The 18,496-nt window shown below is 44.6% G+C and overlaps 1 protein-coding gene across 1 annotated transcript; it reads right to left on the reverse strand.

Moving 5' to 3' along the window:
* Nucleotides 1–975: 975 nt before the first annotated feature.
* Nucleotides 976–18,470, reverse strand: EMC8 (ER membrane protein complex subunit 8). Its single transcript, XM_081118411.1, has 5 exons — nucleotides 17,995–18,470; nucleotides 9,792–9,868; nucleotides 2,508–2,577; nucleotides 1,759–1,853; nucleotides 976–1,228 (listed from the first exon to the last, which is right to left on the reverse strand). The coding sequence occupies exons 1-5, from the start codon at nucleotides 18,223–18,225 to the stop codon at nucleotides 1,069–1,071; spliced, it is 633 nt and encodes a 210-aa protein (XP_080974537.1). The 5' UTR covers nucleotides 18,226–18,470; the 3' UTR covers nucleotides 976–1,068.
* Between the last annotated feature and the right edge of the window lie 26 nt (nucleotides 18,471–18,496).

Genomic DNA, 18,496 nt, shown 5'->3' on the forward strand with positions numbered 1-18,496 from the left:
TTCAACAGATCATGCTAATTGTTACAAATTTCCTTCATAGTCAAAGAAAAAGACAGTAGGAAAGATAGGGTTCTCTGAATTCTGCACAATAGTTCATATAAAAAATGTAATGGTACCATCAAATTTCCCCATCAGCTTCCTATGATTGGGTTAAAAAGTTTAACCATAATAAGTTCTATGTATAAACATTACAGACAGGAGTCTAAATTTTGTTTTGCTCATTACTTCAAATACAAAAGAAATAATAATTTTGAAGGCATAAATTAGAATCCTTTAGATAATCATGCAAGTTAGAGTTAGAACTGACTCTTGCCTTTTAAAAATAATCTTAGTACTGGTTCCGTTTCCTTTTTTGATTCCACAGGTTACAAGTTTTCTGGTTGATCGAGAAGCATTACACTGTGCTCCCATTACCAACGATGTTTGTTTTTACCCTTAGTGATGAAGGTTTCTCAGGCAACAGTGGCTTTATTCCCACTGTGTAGAGTTGCAGCAGCTACATTAGCTCCACACCATGTGGGGCAGTGCTGTTGAGAGCTGTAGCCTTCCGACCGCTGAACACCAACCAACACAAAGGTTCTCAGACACTGACTGGGCACCTGCACACTACGCACCGGCCCAATCCCAGGGCTGGATGACATTAACTCAAACTGGATGAAAACTCACAAACACTCTCATTCAGGTATAAGATATGATCGTCGTTGCTTTTTTAAAGATAGTTCATAAGTCTTAAAAAGTATCCTCTCCAGATTATAAAAGGTTAATTAAAACTGTTTAATAGGAACAATCTTGGACAAGCAGAAACAGCTTTGATTGGGAGGATTATGGCAACACACAACTGGGAAGAACTCCACAGGGATGGTCAGATTGGACAGTTGGTACCTCTTCTAGAGACTCTGCATTAAAAAGATGACTGATGTAACATTCTGCTCTCTTTCAAGGCACACGCCACTTCTGAAAACTGTCAGTTTTCCACACAGGCAATGAGATATTTTATTTACATTTAAAAATAGCTTTTCTTCTTCAGCCCAGTGGAAATGCCCAGAGACTAGTCATTGAAATCTCTCCCTAACACAGGTGCAGAACAGCTTTATTGATCTCGGGATTGGTCCAGTCATTCCGAATGTCATCCAGGTGGTTGTCGAAATCGACAAGTGTTTCATAGGACCGGCTATCCAGGAGTGACGCGGAGATCCTCTGGGCCTCTGGCCAGTCTTCACAGTAATCACTACGGGGTGAAACAGGAGAAATCAGCCTCTTAACAAAAAAAAAGTCTGCCTTTTCAATAGAGCAAACAGCAAACCAGCCACATGCAGAGTGGTATAAAGGAAGACAATATAACGAATACTAGCAAATGTACATTTTAAACACATGAAGATGTATATCAATAATACACAACATGGTTAAAATGCTGACAGAGCTGGAGGTAGATGACTAATGCTTTCTGAGTAATTACAAATAAACCAAACCAAATGCCAGGAAAGAGGGTTTGGCTTATGGAGAGGTGCCCTGGGGTTTGGGGCGGGAAGACCCTGAGTAACACTCAGATTCTCTCTACTGCTCTGAAGCTCTATTTGCCTCAGTGCCCCAGGAGCAGAGGAACGCACATGATTTCTGTAGGAGGGTTGTATGCTCCTCTGGAGAAAAGGCTAACTGAAAAGCACAGGAGGTTGGGATCCCTTTACTGTGGGACCTGGGAGCAGGGAACAGGCCCCAGCATACTCTGTACATAGGTCATCCTGAGAACACAGCACTCACTAGTGTGGGTCTCTGCACCGCCATTTGTTTTCATGGTGTTCGTACACATGGATCGTAGGTACCACGCAGTCCATTGTAAACTTAGTGTTGTCTACCTGCACACAAGACAAAGGACAGTCATGAAGAGAGCTAACAAAAAGTCAAAGGCAGCACCTCCTCGTGGCCCATGGCAGAAACCCTGCCTCACAGTGTGCAGACACTGCACATGTGATGTGTGGAATTGCACCAGTGTGGCTTAAGGTCAACTATGTGTTATGTAGGATAAACACCATTTCATTGTTTCTTCACAAAAGTAGAGCTTTCAAACATTACTTCTTTCCTTCCTGTTAGAAATCTGTCTGAATTGAGTTTATTTAACAAGGTTCTTATGTTAGCTACTTATCTACCTGACTCCTTCCTTCCTTCTTTCCCTATAGGCTATGCTGGCTATTCTAATTGAATGGCTCCCATGCTTGAGTGTGCATCGGAATCATCTGGAAGCATATTAAAACACAGACTGATGGGCCCCAAGAATCTGCATTTCTAACAAATTCTCGGCTGGTGATGATGCTGCCAATATGGGGATCCCACTTTGAGAAATGACTCTCCCTTTCTGGATATCCATGCGCTGTGACTACAAAAGGTGGCAATGGTTTGAAGTATCTGCAGAAAGAAGGACTGCATATACAGCAAAGCTCTATGTTAGCAAGGAAATGCTAAGTAGCCATCCTGTAGACAGAAAACACAACGGGCAATCAAGAGTGACTTACCATGATGAGAGCGGTATCGCTGAAGCCCTCGGCAATTCTGGAGGCTACCTTTTCTGCAACCTGGTTTGGACTGCAAAAGAAGAACCAGTGGGTTTACCACGTCCTAGTTAGTGCCACTCAACACTGTCTACCTACAGCAAAGTTAACAAGCAATGATGAAAAGACCAGTGGTCCAGCTGCAATGACTTGTGCTGAGGACAGGGAATGCAGTAAGGGCAATGGGGAGCACAGTGCAAAGCAGGTCCTGTCTCATCCCACCAGGAAGCCCTTGTGAAGGGGATCCTGAGAAGGCATCTTCTAAATAGAAAGGCTCCCTGGGACCCATTGGAGAGTGCTATCCACGACACTTAGATGGACTGCTGCTGAACGGTCCAGGCTAGTGTCAAGCTCCAAGCTGGAAGCCTCCTGGGCCTGCCTTTTCCATCTGCAAGCTCCCAAAGTGACCCTGTCTACCTCTTAGCTGCTGGCAATTGAGCTGCTTGCTTTCTCTTTAAAATTTTTTTTCTAAAATTCCCAAGCCATTCCAAATGTTCTTCATGTTTGTGACCTTTCAATTGCTGGCTCTGGCTCTGTCCCATCACAACCTTGATAAATGACAACTTTCTACCTTAAGTCAATAAAAATGAATTACAGAGTGGCTCCCACATCATGCCTGGCTACCCCCCATACACAAAGTTATTTTTTTATCCTGTTTCAGGAAGAGGCCTCCTCCCCCCTGCCCACAGGCCCATCCATTCTGACCTCCTCCTCAGGGCTTTACTCATATTCCCCGTCAAATCTGATAGCTCTCCTGTCAAATCTGGGTAAGTCTTTTCCTATTTAGGATAAAAAAAATTATTTAACTGGTTCCCTCTAGCCACTGTCTAACCTCCTTCCTCCTTTTCAACCACATTTCCTTCCTTCCTTCCTTCCTTCCTTCCTTCCTTCCTTCCTTCCTTCCTTCCTTCCTTCCTTCCTTCCTTCCTTCCTTCCTTCCTTCCTTCCCTTCCCTCCCTCCCTCCCTCCCTCCCTCCCTCCCTCCCTCCCTCCCTCCCTCCCCCCCCCTTTCTCTCTCTCTCTCTCTCTTTTTCTTTCTTTCTGGTTAATCCTCGCCCAAGGATATTTTTTCCATATATTTTTAGAGAGAGTGGAAAGGGTGGAGGGGAGAGAGAAACATTGATTTGAGACACATCGACTGGTTGCCTCCCACACATGCCCCAACTGGGGTTGGAGAACAAACCTGGAACCCAGGTACATGCCCTTGACCGGGAATCAAACCTGAGACCCTTTGGTGCTCAGGCCGACACTCTAACCACTGAGCCATACCACATGGGCCAGGGCTCAACCACATTTCTTAAGCTTCTTCAGTAAGTCAATGATCTCGTTGCCCTTCTCCATTTTCTTATACAACTGTGCAATCTGGTTCTACCCCCTTGCCTCTGTGGGCTAGCACCCTCGAAATCTACCTAACACCTGCCACCCTTCCAAGGCCTCCCAGCTGGCACCTACCACGTCCAGGTGGGCTGGCCTATGTCCAGCTTCTCTGATTGAGGTTACCTTTCCCACTTTTCTTCACTCACTCATCAGGTGCTGTAGATTCTTTCCTTGCCTCTGCCTCCTTCATTCTCTGTCATGTATTTTATACCACCATAGCCATGGGTTTTTAAAATTTCCTAACTGGTCTCAATTTCTAGGCTCTTCTTATCTGATACATCCTGAAAACTCTTTAGATCAATTTTGCTAAAATGAAACTTCTACCCCTTCTCCACTCGCCTGTAAGATAAAAGCCCACCTTTTTCAGCCTTTCTCACTGTGGACATGGCTATCATTCCTACCCACAGGAACAAAGCTCTGTGTGTCTTTATTCAGTAAGTGACCTACTTATTTACTTTTTCAGTAAAACTGTCTATATATCACCTTCCTCCCTCATACTGTTCCGTTTGGAATGCCCTCCCATACTAATCTTTGCTTACTGAACTCATTCCCATCTTTAATGCCTAGAAAACGACCCCCTTTCTGGGAGGACTTGCCAAGCTGCCCAGATGAGGTCTATTTGTCCCTTCTCTAAACACTGTTTACTTCTTAAGGCTTTGACACTTAATCCTTGGCATGCAGTTGTCTTTTTCTGCATCTTGTTTTCCCCACACAATTAGAATCTCAGCTTTTTGAAGCAGGGACTGAGCTATAAACAGGGTATCCCCCCCCAAAATGTATTTTAATGGCCATGAAAATACATTCATTATTTTGAATTTATTTAAAGAAACACACAATTACAATTCTTTCCTTGTGATTAAACTGAAAAAACAAACAAAACACAGAATAAATGTTTTATAGTATCTATTTATTCTATTTTCACTTTCAAAATTGAGAATTTGTAGTGATATGTTGATTATAAGTCTGCAGTATTGTGTTAAGAAAAATGAAAATAAAAAACAGTTTAAAAATGAAAGAGGCCCAGAGATTCTTGTCTCTCAGGTCGGCACGGAAAGCAGTGCTTCACTGAACACAGGGGCCAAGTTCCCACAGCTCAAATGGGAACCGGAGAGGAGCAGGAACAGGGCTGCCTATTTGTCCACCAAATGTGGAAGAGACATCCTGACTGCTCTGCATCGTTACTGGTCCTGACTCACCTACACCTCAGGTGCAAAGGGAAAAGAAGCTGGCATTTGCTAAGTGCATGATCCTCTAAGGACCTGTAAGCATGTACCATGAAGAAAGTAACAAAACCATTATCCTAACACTTATGATTATCATAGTAGTTGGTGACTTCTACTGGGAAGGGGAGTCAAGAAACATTCATTAAAAATAAAAGCTACCATTTCAGATGCCCAAGAACTCAAATTTAAAACTTATTCTTTTGAAAGAAGTTTAAAAAAAATTTGAGTTAATAAATTGCCAAAGTATTTGAAAGAATGGCCAATTTTGTTTAGTTTTTTGTATTTTGCACTTAGTCTCAAATACTGACCTACCTCATTCTTAATGTAAGACTGTTGCATTATGATATTAAAGTCAGTACTTTGTTTTTCTACCAGGTAATTTCAACTCCTGTTCCCGTGAAGAGTCAGCTGCCAAATAAAATTGCAGGAACCCTGGAGACAGAGACCACTTTGCTAAGCCCCTTCCCAACCAGTACAAAGCTAGGCATTTACTCCTGAGATCTTACATTTTTACATTTTTTTTTAATTTTTAAAATATATCTTTATTGATTTCAGAGAGAGGAAAGGAGAGGGAGAGAGAGAGATAGAACCATCAACGATGAGAGTCATTGATCAGCTGCCTCCTGCAAGCCCCCGACTGGGGATCGAGCCCATAACCCGGGCATGTGCCCTGACCGGGAATCAAACCCTGATCGCCTGGATCCTAGGTCGATGCTCAAGTGCTGAGCCACACCCGGCTGGGCGCATTTTTACATTTTGTATCTAAAAACTTTTTATTATCTATCTCAGGCCAGGGCACAGTGCCTGGTACTGAAATTTACCCACATGAAATGCTGATTATGAAGCAAAACACCAGTAATTATGACATGACATAATGAAACAATGTAAAAACCTCAAGTTTAGGAAATGAATAAAACAGTTACAAACACCTTAACATTTCTTTTATAAAATGTTAAAGCACCGAATGATCCTTTTTTTGAATAAAGTGACCATAGGACTAGTAATGGCACCAGCTCCTACTCTGAACCAAGCGCAAAGGTAAAATGCTGCTCGTTGCTTCACTCTACCTTCACAACCACTCGCTGCTAGCTCCATTTTACAGATAGGACACTGAGGCCAAGGAGGTGAATCAGTAAGTCACCTAGGTTTGAACCCAAGTTCCTCTGGCTCCAAAGCCTATGCTGTGAGACACCATTAATCAGCTGGTATTTCTAAAAGAAGAGCATATTTTCAGCTAGGTCTGGCTGAAAAGAAAAGGGAAGATTCTCAGATAGAGCAAATAGTGCTGAAGAAAGCTGGCATGTTCCAAGCTCCTGAGTTTCCATGTGGTGTAGCCTTTGTGCGGGGACCACCTCTGGCTGGAGTTTCTTTACCTGAGCATCCTTGTGAGAATTAGATAGGACAACACCAGTGAAGCCCTAGGCTGGGTACAGTGTTAGGGACTCCAGGTTTACTCCCAACACAGCACCAGCATGTCAGAGGGATGGATGAAATCCTGAAGTAGAGCAGAGACAGGCTCATCAGAAGGAACTAAAGCCCGGCCGGGCGTGGCTCAACGGTTAAGCGTCGACCTAGGATCCAGGCGATCAGGGTTCGATTCCCGGTCAGGGCACATGCCCGAGTTGCGGGCTGCAGCCGATCAATGACTCTCTCATCATTGGTGTTTCTAGCTCTCTCTCTCTCCTTTCCTCTCTCTGAAATCAATAAAGATATATTTAAAAAAAAAAAAAGAAGGAACTAAAGAGTTACTGGGCATCTCTACCCCCCACCCCTGCTAATGTTTTATTTTCTCTATGGATCTAAGAAATGGTTGGTTAGTAGGTACTTAAATATTGACATCAATGGGGGAATGCAAAACCTCCTGAGCATATAGCAGGTAAAGGAAGCAGGGCATTCTAGAAGATATAAATAGCATGAAAATGGTGCCTGAGTAAGATAATTCCAGGCTGAGCTAAAAAAGGTCTGAATAGAGGCAGGAAGATGGAGAGGCCATGAGCCAAATGAAGCATGAAGACAAGAGACCCTGTGCAGGTACACTAGGGGTGACCATGTAAGGGCATGGACTTGGGGGTAGGGGCAGGAAATAAAGGAAGGGGAGGTATCTACACTCACTTGACAAGCCAGGGACCTTACCTCTTGCCTAGTCCCCTCTCCTTTCTTCAAGAGTAGCTGTGGGAAAGAACTGCTTGGTTCAGGAAAACCCTCCTTCCAAGGGTAGCTCCCCACTGCTCACAAAATAAAGTTCAAAATACCTTAGAGCCCTGGGTATGCCTCTCCCTACCTTTCCAGACTCCACTGGTAGCATTTTGTCTGTGTGTGCACCCCATGGCCCAGCCCTCTTTTCCAGCTGGTGTCTTCATCATGTTGTCCCCTCTTGAAAAGCTCTTCCTTCCCGGTCCCCACTTGACAAGACCCTGTCTACTCTTGAGTGCCCAATTCAAATGACTCCCTTCCCTGTGGGCTCCTCTGGTCAGACTAACAGATGCAACTCCTCCCTGCTCCTGCTGTCACAGTCCTCTGCACCACCCTCATGACAACTGGCCTGTTATTTTCTGTTAGTCCTGTGTTGGCAATATCTTTCATATTCAACCCAGCAACCTGCAGGCAAGGCCAAGAGTCTTTAGCTTTGCTCAGCACAGAGCTTGGCTGCTCAGGGAGGGCATTCTGTGCCTAGTCAAAGACCAAGCCTGAGATGGGCCCCATGAATAGGCTCTAGATCAGAGATGGGAATGCTAACATTGAGCCATCAATACATGGGAGGTGGATAGAATTGAATGGAGAGGAGGTCCTAGAAGGAGTGAGGTTAGTCACAGACGCACCTGAGGAGGAGAAATGAGGGGTGCTCTGGGTTCTGAGAAAGAACAGAAAGGTAGTGGGAGAAGCTAAGGAACCAGGGCTCAGAGAGTGCCTATGCACTGTCATCCTGGGGGAGGCTTCAATAGTTGTTTTGAACCCAGTGTTTCGCTTGTTACTCTATTTCCCTCAGAATCCCTACTGGACCCAGTCCTCCAAGGGTAGGAGGGTTTAAGTCCCTGCAGTACCTTGTGTCTCATCAGTAATAGCAATATTTGGTCACCAGCTTATTGCATTATTTCCAAAAATACTATTGGAGTCCAACCTCTTGCCTATGCTGGGCAAGTGGACATATTTTCAGGAGGAGTTTCGGTCTGAGGTACTTGACTGCATCTCCTCACTGCCTGGACACTGGAGTTAGTCAATGTGAGGAAAGCATGTCAGTGCTTCCCGTTACATACTGTGCTCCTGACTTCCCATCTGCCCTGGTTCCTGGCTGGAGGAACTCAGAGGGAGGTCAGGGAATGACTCCGTTGGGCCTCTTCTTATGTGGTCACACCTGGCCAGTTGCTGGCCATGTCCCTCAACCAAAGGGCATTCTTCCTCTTAAGGATGACTTCTTTTTTCTTTCTTTTTTCTGTTTTAATTTATCTTTATTGTTGAAAGTATTACAAATGACCCCTTTTCTCCCCATTGATCCCCTCCACCCTGTACCCCCCCCAGGCCGTCACCACACTACTGTCTGTGTCCATGGATTATGCACATGTGTACATAAGTTCTTAGGTTAATCTCTTCCCACCCCTCTACCCCTGCCTTCCCTCTGAGATTCGTCAGTCTGTTCCATGCTTCTATGTCTCTGGATCTATTTTGTTGATCAGATTCCACATATAAGATCATATGATACTTGTCTTTCTCTGATTGGCTTATTTCTATTACCACTGACATACATTATATTAGAAGCAGGTGTACAACATAGTGATTGGACATTTATATAACTTACAAAGTGATCAGCCCATTAAGTAAAGTACTCACCTGACACCACACAGTTATTGTAATAGTACTGACTACATTCTCTATGCTGTACTTTACATCCCTGTGACTGTTTTTATAACCGGAAATTTGTACATCTTAATCCCTTCCAGAGGTGGACTTCTTTATTCAACTTTCCTCCCTGTCCTATCAGGCCCAGGTGACTGGCTTCTGCTGCCACCTTTGGGTTACTGCACTACTCTCTTGTGAGGCCTCTTACATACCTCCCACACCTTTGGAAGTAATCTGCTTATCAAGCCCTCCTCAAATTATCCTAATTTTAGTGTGCCATCTATTTTTCTGTTGGGACTGAGGCAGATATAAAGCAGAGTACTCCACTTTGTTCATTAATGAGAAAGGAACCAGGAGCCAATATGAAGGAAGCAGCACACACCATATTTTCATCACAGAGCACCAAATCTAAAAGTTGTTTTAATTATCCCCAAGGAGGGTGGTATTCTTTCCTAATGTTCTGTCCTACATCATTCCTCATTCGGGAATGGGAAGTAAGGCAGAGCTGAGTGGGGATAGAAACTGGAGGTCCGTGACTATTGCTTTTACTGCATGAATTTTCTTCAAGCAAAATAAAGAAGATACAAAACAGAATCCCAAAGTTAATATAAATGTTTAGACTTTCTGTTGTTTGAAATTATTCACTCCACAGTTCCCCTCAAATACTATAAACAAGCACAGAGGGAGGGGAGGGGTTTCGTTCTCACAGATTTGGCATCTTGCGCCTACAGAAGGTTAAAATGCACATCAGAGATGTCTTTGTCTATCACACGATCATTCTTTCAGACCACAGAGGGTTTTTGCACGAACATACCTGGCATCCTTTATTCGTTCATTAGCTTGGTAATAACCAGCAATCACATAGCTATTATCTTTGCACCATGAATCAATCTGAAAAAGGAACAAAAATTGGGAAGATAAATAATTTCCCCTTAAGTATCAAGTCTTAATAAACACAGGAGACCCCCTCCCTCCCAAATGCTGGGACTAGGCACCATATAAACCTGTATCCTTCCCCCAGAGAAAGGGCTACAATAATGAAATGGGTGTTCACAGAAAAAAGGTCACACCAACTTGCTTTCCACGATCCATGTGAGGCCAGAGAGAGCACAGAAGAGCACGGGCCCCTCACTCTCACTGAGGTGGGGCATCTTCCCATATATGTGGACCTTGTAAAGGCCAGAAGGGGTGGGGCTAGACACGAGGAATGAACTTCTTGCTAAGTCCCTTTGGAAGGCCCCAATGCTGAGGCATATTGAACAGGTGCGGTGCTATGGGGAGAGAAGGCCATCTTTACTCACCTTCTCTTACAATATAAAGAATTGAGGCATTCTGGGGCTTGAAAAATACTTAAGATTACTGAAATCAATCCTTCCCGGATAAGCAAACTAAAGCTCAGAGGTTCTAAGTTTGCACAGCCAGGTAGCAGAGCCCAGATGGGCATCTAAGTCTCTTTTGAAACCAAGGCTTTTTACACTATACTTCGGTATTCGTGGCAACATACCATGAAAAACCCTTCATACTCGAGTGTGAGGTAAACAGGTGCACACATACAGGTGGGCAGATGCAGGCAGCAATGCTCGCAAGAGAGCACGCACACACACTCAATTACCTGCGGCATGCTTTTAAATGGGAGCACGGTGGCCGGCTTTGAAAGTTTTTTAGTCTGTTTTATAATGCCACTCTTCTCTCATCGGATTTAGATTCCTGCAGGTCTAATACCATTACTGAAAACAAAAGCTTATCCTAACTGTTTTGCCATAATGGAATTTTAATAATACACTGCAATAAATTCTGTTCTCAGTCTGCAGAGGAAGAAAAATTGATACTCATTTTTTTCATAGTGAATTAATTGGTTAAAAAGGTTTTTCTTTTTTCTTTTTCATTTTTTGTTTAATATAGTCCTATGGCTCTTTTTCTTGAATTCTGGTTTGGACTTCAGTCTCCTTTATGACTAAAAGCAGACATTACAAGATGGTTACAGTTCAAGGTTCCCTGGCTCACATGAGGATTAGAATAATTCTGGCCTCCTAAGAGCTCACAAATTACCATATTGGGTCAAAACCAAGGCTTATTGAACCAATTAGATGTTTTGGTCATCCACCCAAAAGATTAGGGCTATGTCTCCAAAATATTTATAATGGCTCTTTCACTGTAACTTTTTGCTACAAATGACTCCAAAATTACTTATATTTTGCCTCTGTTACCCCTTAAAGGAATGGGTTCTAGAAACTTCCTATTGCTGCTTACAGCAGCAGTTTCTTTCATTTTTTAAAAAACTTAATCTCCATGTAGCACCAAAGGGCATAGCCTAGCTTTAAAATGTAGCATTTGGCCGCACTCTCTAGATTAGTCTTCCCTTTAGTGTAGCCCTCTCAGCCTTTGTTTCCTATCAAAGACCAGCCTCTTGAGTGTGTCCTCAAGGTAACCCTCATCTCTGCCCACTCGGACATCTCCCTCTCTGCCCTCTGGTATGGGCTGTCCTTATATACCAAGTCAAAACTAGAGATGTGTCCCAAGTTTGGCTACAGTATTAGTTTCCTACTGCCCTTGTAACAAGTTACACAAGCTTGTGGCTTAACACAACACAGATCTATGATTTTATAGGTCAGAAGTCTACAATGGGTCAGCAGGATTGATTCTTTCTGGAGGCTTTAGGGGAGAATCCTATCCTTGCCTTTTCCAGCATCCCAAGGGCACCTACATTCCTTAGCTAATGGCTGCATCACTGTGACCTCTGCTTCTGCCATCAAATCTTTGACTCTGAATGAATGTCTGCTTCTCTCTTATAAAGACCTAACAGCCTAACCACTGGGCCACACTGGTCAGGGCATCATAGCTTTTAATATAAGGATAATTATTTGCTACTGGTGATATCCTGACTAGCCCCAGCAGCAGTTTTTAGTGAGCAGTCTAAACTGCTTCTAGATTCCTTTCCTGGGCTGAAGGCAAAGGTATAGGATTCCTCAGCAAACACAATGCACACCCTGACTTACACTTTAGCTGATAAGGGCAAATTCCTGTATGAAAAACTCCGAGGGCCTAGCCAAATTCTAGCATAAAAATAATGTCATGATCTTGAACTTCTAGTAGAACTCTCTGAAGAGGCTACCCTAAAAGTGAACCAGGCCCTGGCTGGTTTGGCTCAGTGGTTAGAGCGTCAGCCCACATACGGAAGGGTCTGAGGTTCGATTCTGGTCAAGGGCGCGTACCTCTGCTGTTGCAGGCTTGATCCCCAGCCTTGGTTGGTGCGTGTGCGGGAGGCAACCAATCGATGTCTCTCTCTCACATCAATGTCCTCCCCCTCCACTCTCTCTGAAAAGCAATGGAAAAAATATCCTCGGGGGAGGATTAAAAAAAAAAAAAAAGTGAACCAGGTCACAAAGCTCTGGCTTGGTTTTAGAAACATCTGAATGATTCGAACAAGAATAACCAATTTAACTGTATGGATGCGCATGATGAGCATGCACAGCCTGTCCACAGCTGTCTAGACATAGACACAACTGGCCACGAAGTGAGGAATGGAGAACATGAAAGTGAGAAATAAAGACTTGACTAAGGCCCCCTAGTCAGCCATCAGAGCCCACAGAGGTAGGTAAACAAGTTTTAGTTTTCTCTTTCTCTCTCTTTTTATCTTCACTGAGGACATGTTTTTTGGGGGGGGGGGGGATTCAATGAGAAACATTGATTGGTTGCCTTCCGTACATGCCCCGACTGGAAATCTAACCCACAACCCAGGTATGTGCCCTGACAGGGAATCGAACAGGCAACCTTTTGGTGCACAGGACAACACTCAACCAACTGAGCCAACCAACTAGCCCGGTATCAAGTTTTAAAAAGAGGGGTAGAGTTTCCTTTGATAGTCTTGAAAATGGTACCAGCTATTATTAGGTGAGAGTGACTTGGTGTGAAGTGAAAGTCAATGTGTGGAAGATGAGCAGTGTGGACATGGGGTCGGGTGGGGATGGGGGCAGGCAGGGCCTTCAGAATCCTGCAGTAAGCCCAATGGCTCATTAATAAGAATCCTAGTGGATTTAAGCGGTAGCTTGCTCAGTAAATGCAACTTGAGCCCAGCCAGTGCAGCTCAGTGGTTGAGTGTCGACCCATGAACCTGGAGGTCAAGGTCTGAATCCCTGGTAAGGGCACATGCTCTGGTTGTGGGCTCAATCCCTGGTAGGAGGCGTGCAGGAGGCAGCCGATTGATGATTCTCTCATATCATTGATGTTTCTATTTCTCCCTCCCACTCTCTGAAATCAATAAAAAATAAAACAAAACTTAAAAAAGCAACTTGCTTCCTCCCAAGTGGGGTAGGGTAAGGCAAAAGAACTGAGGAGCAATTTGACCTGTTCTCAGTGAATCCATTTCCTTTTTTCTTGCTTTGCTGCTATGATTCCATACTCCTGTATGCATTTTGTAAACAATCAAAATGAAAATCAAAGTTCATAATAACACCCTGAAACCTGATGTCAACTTAGTAAAACTGGCTCTGAATACAAGAGTCCCAATTCTGTATTTATTGATGTATTTTCTTTTACTTTTCAGAGAGAAAGAAGGACACTTTAACCTTGGTATAAGCCTGCTACCATCTCTGTTCAATGCGGTGTTTGTCTCATTCCAGTCCAGACACTAGAACTATTAAAGGTGCTGGGTTCAACCCATTCATTCTCAATTAGATAAGGCACAAAAAAAGTAGTTTCTCTCAGCAAACTTGCTAATATTTGCATATGTGAGGCACCTTACAATTTTCAAAGCACTATTACCCACCTCTCATGACTATAAAACAGCCATAATGTAGGCAAAACAGGGAAATGATAGGAGAGCCACTCTGAGGAGGGCTTGCCACTTACAAGCTGAGGTTGGTGTTGGCAACAAGCAGGCCTTGGAAGCTAAAAGTAGAGGGGTTGTGTTAGTTTCACTGAGAAGAAAAGTGCTTTTCCAAGTGGGATGCTGAGTTGTCTATGGAATAGAAAGTAGCTGGATCCATAAAAGAAGAGCTCTGGAGGTAAATGGGATGGGGACAGAGGGGAAGTCAGGGGGAAGAACTGAAAGGAAGACCCAGAGCAGCAATCTCCCTTTCCCAGGGTAAACAAGGGGCAGAAGGAAATAGGGGGCTTAGGAAAGGGCTAGAGGACAGCAGCCCCTGCAAATGAGCCCAGAGACGGCTCATATGGAGGCAGCAGGGAGAATTCTGGACCAGAATCATGGTGATTAGGCCAACTGGCAAATGAGAAAGTCATCTGAGCAGAATGTAATCAAAAGCTGCTCCCCTGTACTAGGAAATCAAAGAGGGGAAGGGACAAAAAGGGCCCAGAGAACAGCAGGTTTATGCTAATTTCCCTACTAACGTTTTATGGGTTTTTGCTATTAGAAATAATTCCATCACTACCTACGTCAAAGGGTTATAAGGATAAATAAGATAACAGGGATAAGTATTTTTTTAAAAAAAGCACCCAGAAATGCAAGGATTTTTCTAAAATGGAAAAGTATAATGAAAAGCCTTTTAAAGGAATCTCATGTTGCCCCTTGATGGCCTGTATATCAAGTCAGCCTTTCCTACTTATCAAAAATAATTACAATGTGAAACTCTCTAAATAGAAAAAAGCCACAAGAATAAGGCCTCATTTATACAGTTTCAGGGATTTAGGTGCTTTATTAAAATTACATCTTCCACATGCTGAAATACTGGTAAACTGGCTTCTTGCACTGAGATCTTTCATTGCCTCCAGGTTACAAAGTTGCTAAGTCAAAAACTGAATTATATAAATTTAAGTACCTTAATTGTAATACTAAATTTTTGGATTAGATAACTTTACTCTGAAAGTTATTCAATTGTACTAGATTGGCATCTTTTTCACATTTGTCAAATACTGAGTCTATGACTCAACATTTTGGTCAATGTAAGTACGAAAAGCCAGCATAAACCACCACTGCTTGGGTAAGGACAGAACTCCGGCTATTTTTACTGCTGAAAAGAAGTTACTGCAGATAATCTAGTTTGGACTTAAGTTTGCTGGATAGGAGATTCAAACAATGAAGGGAGAAGTGCTGGAAATTGAGAGTCTGGATTGCAGAGTGTAATAACCCAGGGTAAGAAAGACAGAGTGGAAGGGCGGCAGGGAGAAACATCGATGTGATCGACTGGTTGCCTCCTGCACCTGCTCCAACCTGCCAGTGATGGAATCCACAATCCAGGCACGCACCCTTGACTGAAAATCGAACCCGCGACCCTTCGGTGAGCAGGTCAACCAACGCTCTAGCCACTGAGACACACTGGCCAGGTATTCCTTCCCTCTTAACAAGCTGGTGGCAGTGGGCCCATCTTAAGAGTCAAGGTCCCCTCTGGGAATCTTCTCTCCCTAGGTAAGTGGTTTGAGAATCAGCCCTGTTCCACGGGGAAAATTCATGTAAAGGTGATTCAGATGCTGTTCTTTATAGTTAGTATACATATTTCATTCTCTTAAGTATTGCACTCATACCTCGAAACTGAAACATAACTTTTTAACTCTGTAGAGGTTACTTAAGAATGAGAAGAATTAGTAATACTTTTACAATTCAAGTGCAGTTCAAGTCTATATCTATTTATTTCTGACAAGACTGTATATGGATTTAAAGCAACACTCTTTTTCCTCCTACCCCTCTGGGTACCAAGTTACCCTGCTGACTTCTGTTCTTCCATCTACCCTGTAAAAGCTATAGTTCCTCAGGCTTCTGTTCATAGCTCTCTCCTCATTCCACACACAGTCCTGGCCAACACGGCCTGCTCTCACAGCTTCAAAAGTCATTGAGAAGCTCCTGGTTTCCAATCTATGTCTCCAGCCTATCCATTTTCTGAGCTCCGGACGCATTTCAACTTTCCACCCTGGGTTGCCTTCACTTTCCCTCAATGAAAGGCACCAATGTCCTCCCAATGCGTAACTCAGAAACTGAGGATTCCCCCTTGCTTCCTTTTCCCCATGTCCACATTCACTAAGTCCTGTGGATTCTCCATCCTGGCTCCCCCGATCCTTCTCTGCATTCGCACTACACTCAGTTTAGGCCACCTCTCTGCATCTAGTCTTGTATTCACTTTTATCTCCAACATTCTCTTTGCTGTAGGCTAGAACCATCACTCTAAGACAAAAGTCTGACCATGAAACTCTCCTCCAGTGGCTTCCCTCTGTCTTCATGATGGTGCCCAAACTCCTTTGTGTGATCTGCAAGGTCCTCTACAATATCTGTCCACAGCTCACTTCTCTACCCCTGGCCCCTTTACACTCTAGCTCTTCCTCCACCCCCAGTCTTCTCCTGGTCTTTGCACATGCTGGTCCCTCTGCCTTGAATGTTCTCCCTCTGTGCCTCAAGTTACTACGGCTGGCCCACTGGGCCACTACTTGCATGTCCCTTTCTCTGGGCAGCCTGCCTTTCCTAACTCTGCAAGCCTGGGTGAGCTGACTTTTCTCTTGGAACCCTCACCACTTTCTGCTTAACCCTACATATGACACTTATTCTTAGATACTGTACTTGTCTGCTTGGTTCAAGTTCAGCTGCTAAGCAAGTACTGTGTTTGATCCTCAGCCATATCCCTCCATCAGAGGCCCGGCACTATTGGAGAAATAAATAATCCTGCATTAATCCAACTGGTAAATCTAGTTCCCTGCTAGTGAATGCACTATACATCCAATCAGCCTGCAATTCCCTTGATGACAGAATAATTAAGACAGCTGGTTGAAAACACTGGCACTAAAACATACACATGCACACCCCAGTGATGTTCTGGTACTGACAGTACATTTCCTCAGAAGCTAAAATGGTTGGTTTTATAAATATCATCTACTTCTTATCTATCTCCTGCTCAGAGATGATATGAAGAAATTCACACAGTGACAGTTTAATAGGCACTCAAAGATGTGCCCAGTAACCTTGGGCCCGGACCATTTGCCCAAAGGTACTTCCTGCTTACCAATTTACATGGGTGTCATAATCAGGTAAATTATGAAATGGACTCATTTTACTTGATGGAATGTATAGAGAAAGGATTTCTACCCACACCACCTCAAGCTTAACTACTTTCCACATGAATTAAATACGCTTTTAGTCATAGTTTATACTTAAAAGAAAAATACACAGTACCTAAGCTCAGGTACTGACACAGGTCTGAGGCTAGTTTATTTCTCTCTAAGGTTTTTTTTTAACAATTCACTGGAATTTACAGGTGGTCTTTTTTCCTCTATTGATCATGCTACCCCTAAAACTACTGCCTAGAATTCAATGACCACCCAATTTATCTGTGGCCTAAGTCTTCCCCATGTGCTCCAATAAAGCAGTCATTGCAAGCAGACACATAATAAGCCTAGTGGGTAGGAAGTACGACTGCTCCCGCTTTTTAATTTCACAAAATCTTCCAGCTTTTAAAACCATGCTAGGGAAGTCACTGACGGCAACAGATACATTCTCCTGACACGTCGGTCGCACACACTCAGGGGAAGCAGTGACTGTGATGTCACCGCCGCCTCTTTAAAACTTGTCTCAACTCTGGGATTCCGGAGTACCACCATCAAAAGGACCACAGCGTTTACACCCACGTCAGATAGGGAGCCGGCTCTGTGAAGGTGCGCACGAACCAAACTCCAGCCTTTAGGTCACAACGCATCAAAACTTCCCCCGCGACTCAAAATCCCCAATGTAAAAACGCGTTCGAATCATTACCCAGTTAATGACAGTTTGCTTCTATAAAGGCTCCTGTTTTCAGGAAATTAATGTATAACTCGTCGCCTAAAGCGCCTTTAAAAAACACCCACGAAGGTTAAGGTGGTTCCTTGGGCCGCTGCGACTACAAGCTGCCATCCGAGCGGCAATTCCCAAGTGCCGGGCAAACATGCTACGCGCTCCCGCGGGTCACCACGTTCCCCGTCACGGCGACCTCAGAGAGTGCGTTCTAGACTCCCGCCCGACACCGCTCAGCTTCCAGCTGGGACTGCGTGGAAGCCGACTGCAAGCCAACCTCCGAGGGGCGGCCAGGCGCCGTTCCCACGCTTACCAGGGTGAGGGCCACCTCCAGCATGGGGGCGAGGGCCAGGGTGCCGTGGAACAGGGGAATACAGTCCACGAAGAGAGTGTGGTGGGCGCCCGGGCCGCCCAGCGGCAGGTGCTCCTTGCGCGACTTCTGCTTCTCAGCCACCAGCAGTCCATTGACGGCACAGTGAGGGTACTTGGCTCCATGAAGCACCATTTTGCAGTAGGCCTGGGTGGTCAGCTTCACCCCGGGCATGCTGAGCCCGGGAGAGCCCCGGAGGCCCCGGGCCCGGCTGAGGCCTGGATCCGCTGCCTGGCCGCGCGGCGCCTCAGCGGAGAAGTGCGACGAGGCGGAAACTGCTTGGAGCGGCACGGCCACTGGCGGAGGCCCCCGCAGGCCGACCCCCACTTCGGGCTAGTGTTCCTTGGACACCGACTCCAGGACGAGGAAGTCGACGCGCGTCCCTCAGACTCCGCTACCGCAACTCGCCGGGCGCCGCCGGAAAGCGGTCCCTCAGTGCCCGCCG

Source organism: Miniopterus schreibersii, assembly GCF_964146895.1.
Source record: "Miniopterus schreibersii genome assembly, chromosome: 18".
Lineage (NCBI taxonomy): Eukaryota > Metazoa > Chordata > Mammalia > Chiroptera > Miniopteridae > Miniopterus > Miniopterus schreibersii.

Bases quoted from the DNA above. Each gene is read 5' to 3' on its own strand.
- EMC8 (XM_081118411.1), bottom strand. From the start codon at position 18,225: ATGCCCGGGGTGAAGCTGACCACCCAGGCCTACTGCAAAATGGTGCTT. The intron at 9,869-17,994 runs GTAAGCGTGGGA...TTCCTTTTTCAG, and splicing joins TGGAGGTGGCCCTCACCCTG to ATTGATTCATGGTGCAAAGA. The intron at 1,229-1,758 runs GTGAGTGCTGTG...TTCACCCCGTAG, and splicing joins CGGTGCAGAGACCCACACTA to TGATTACTGTGAAGACTGGC.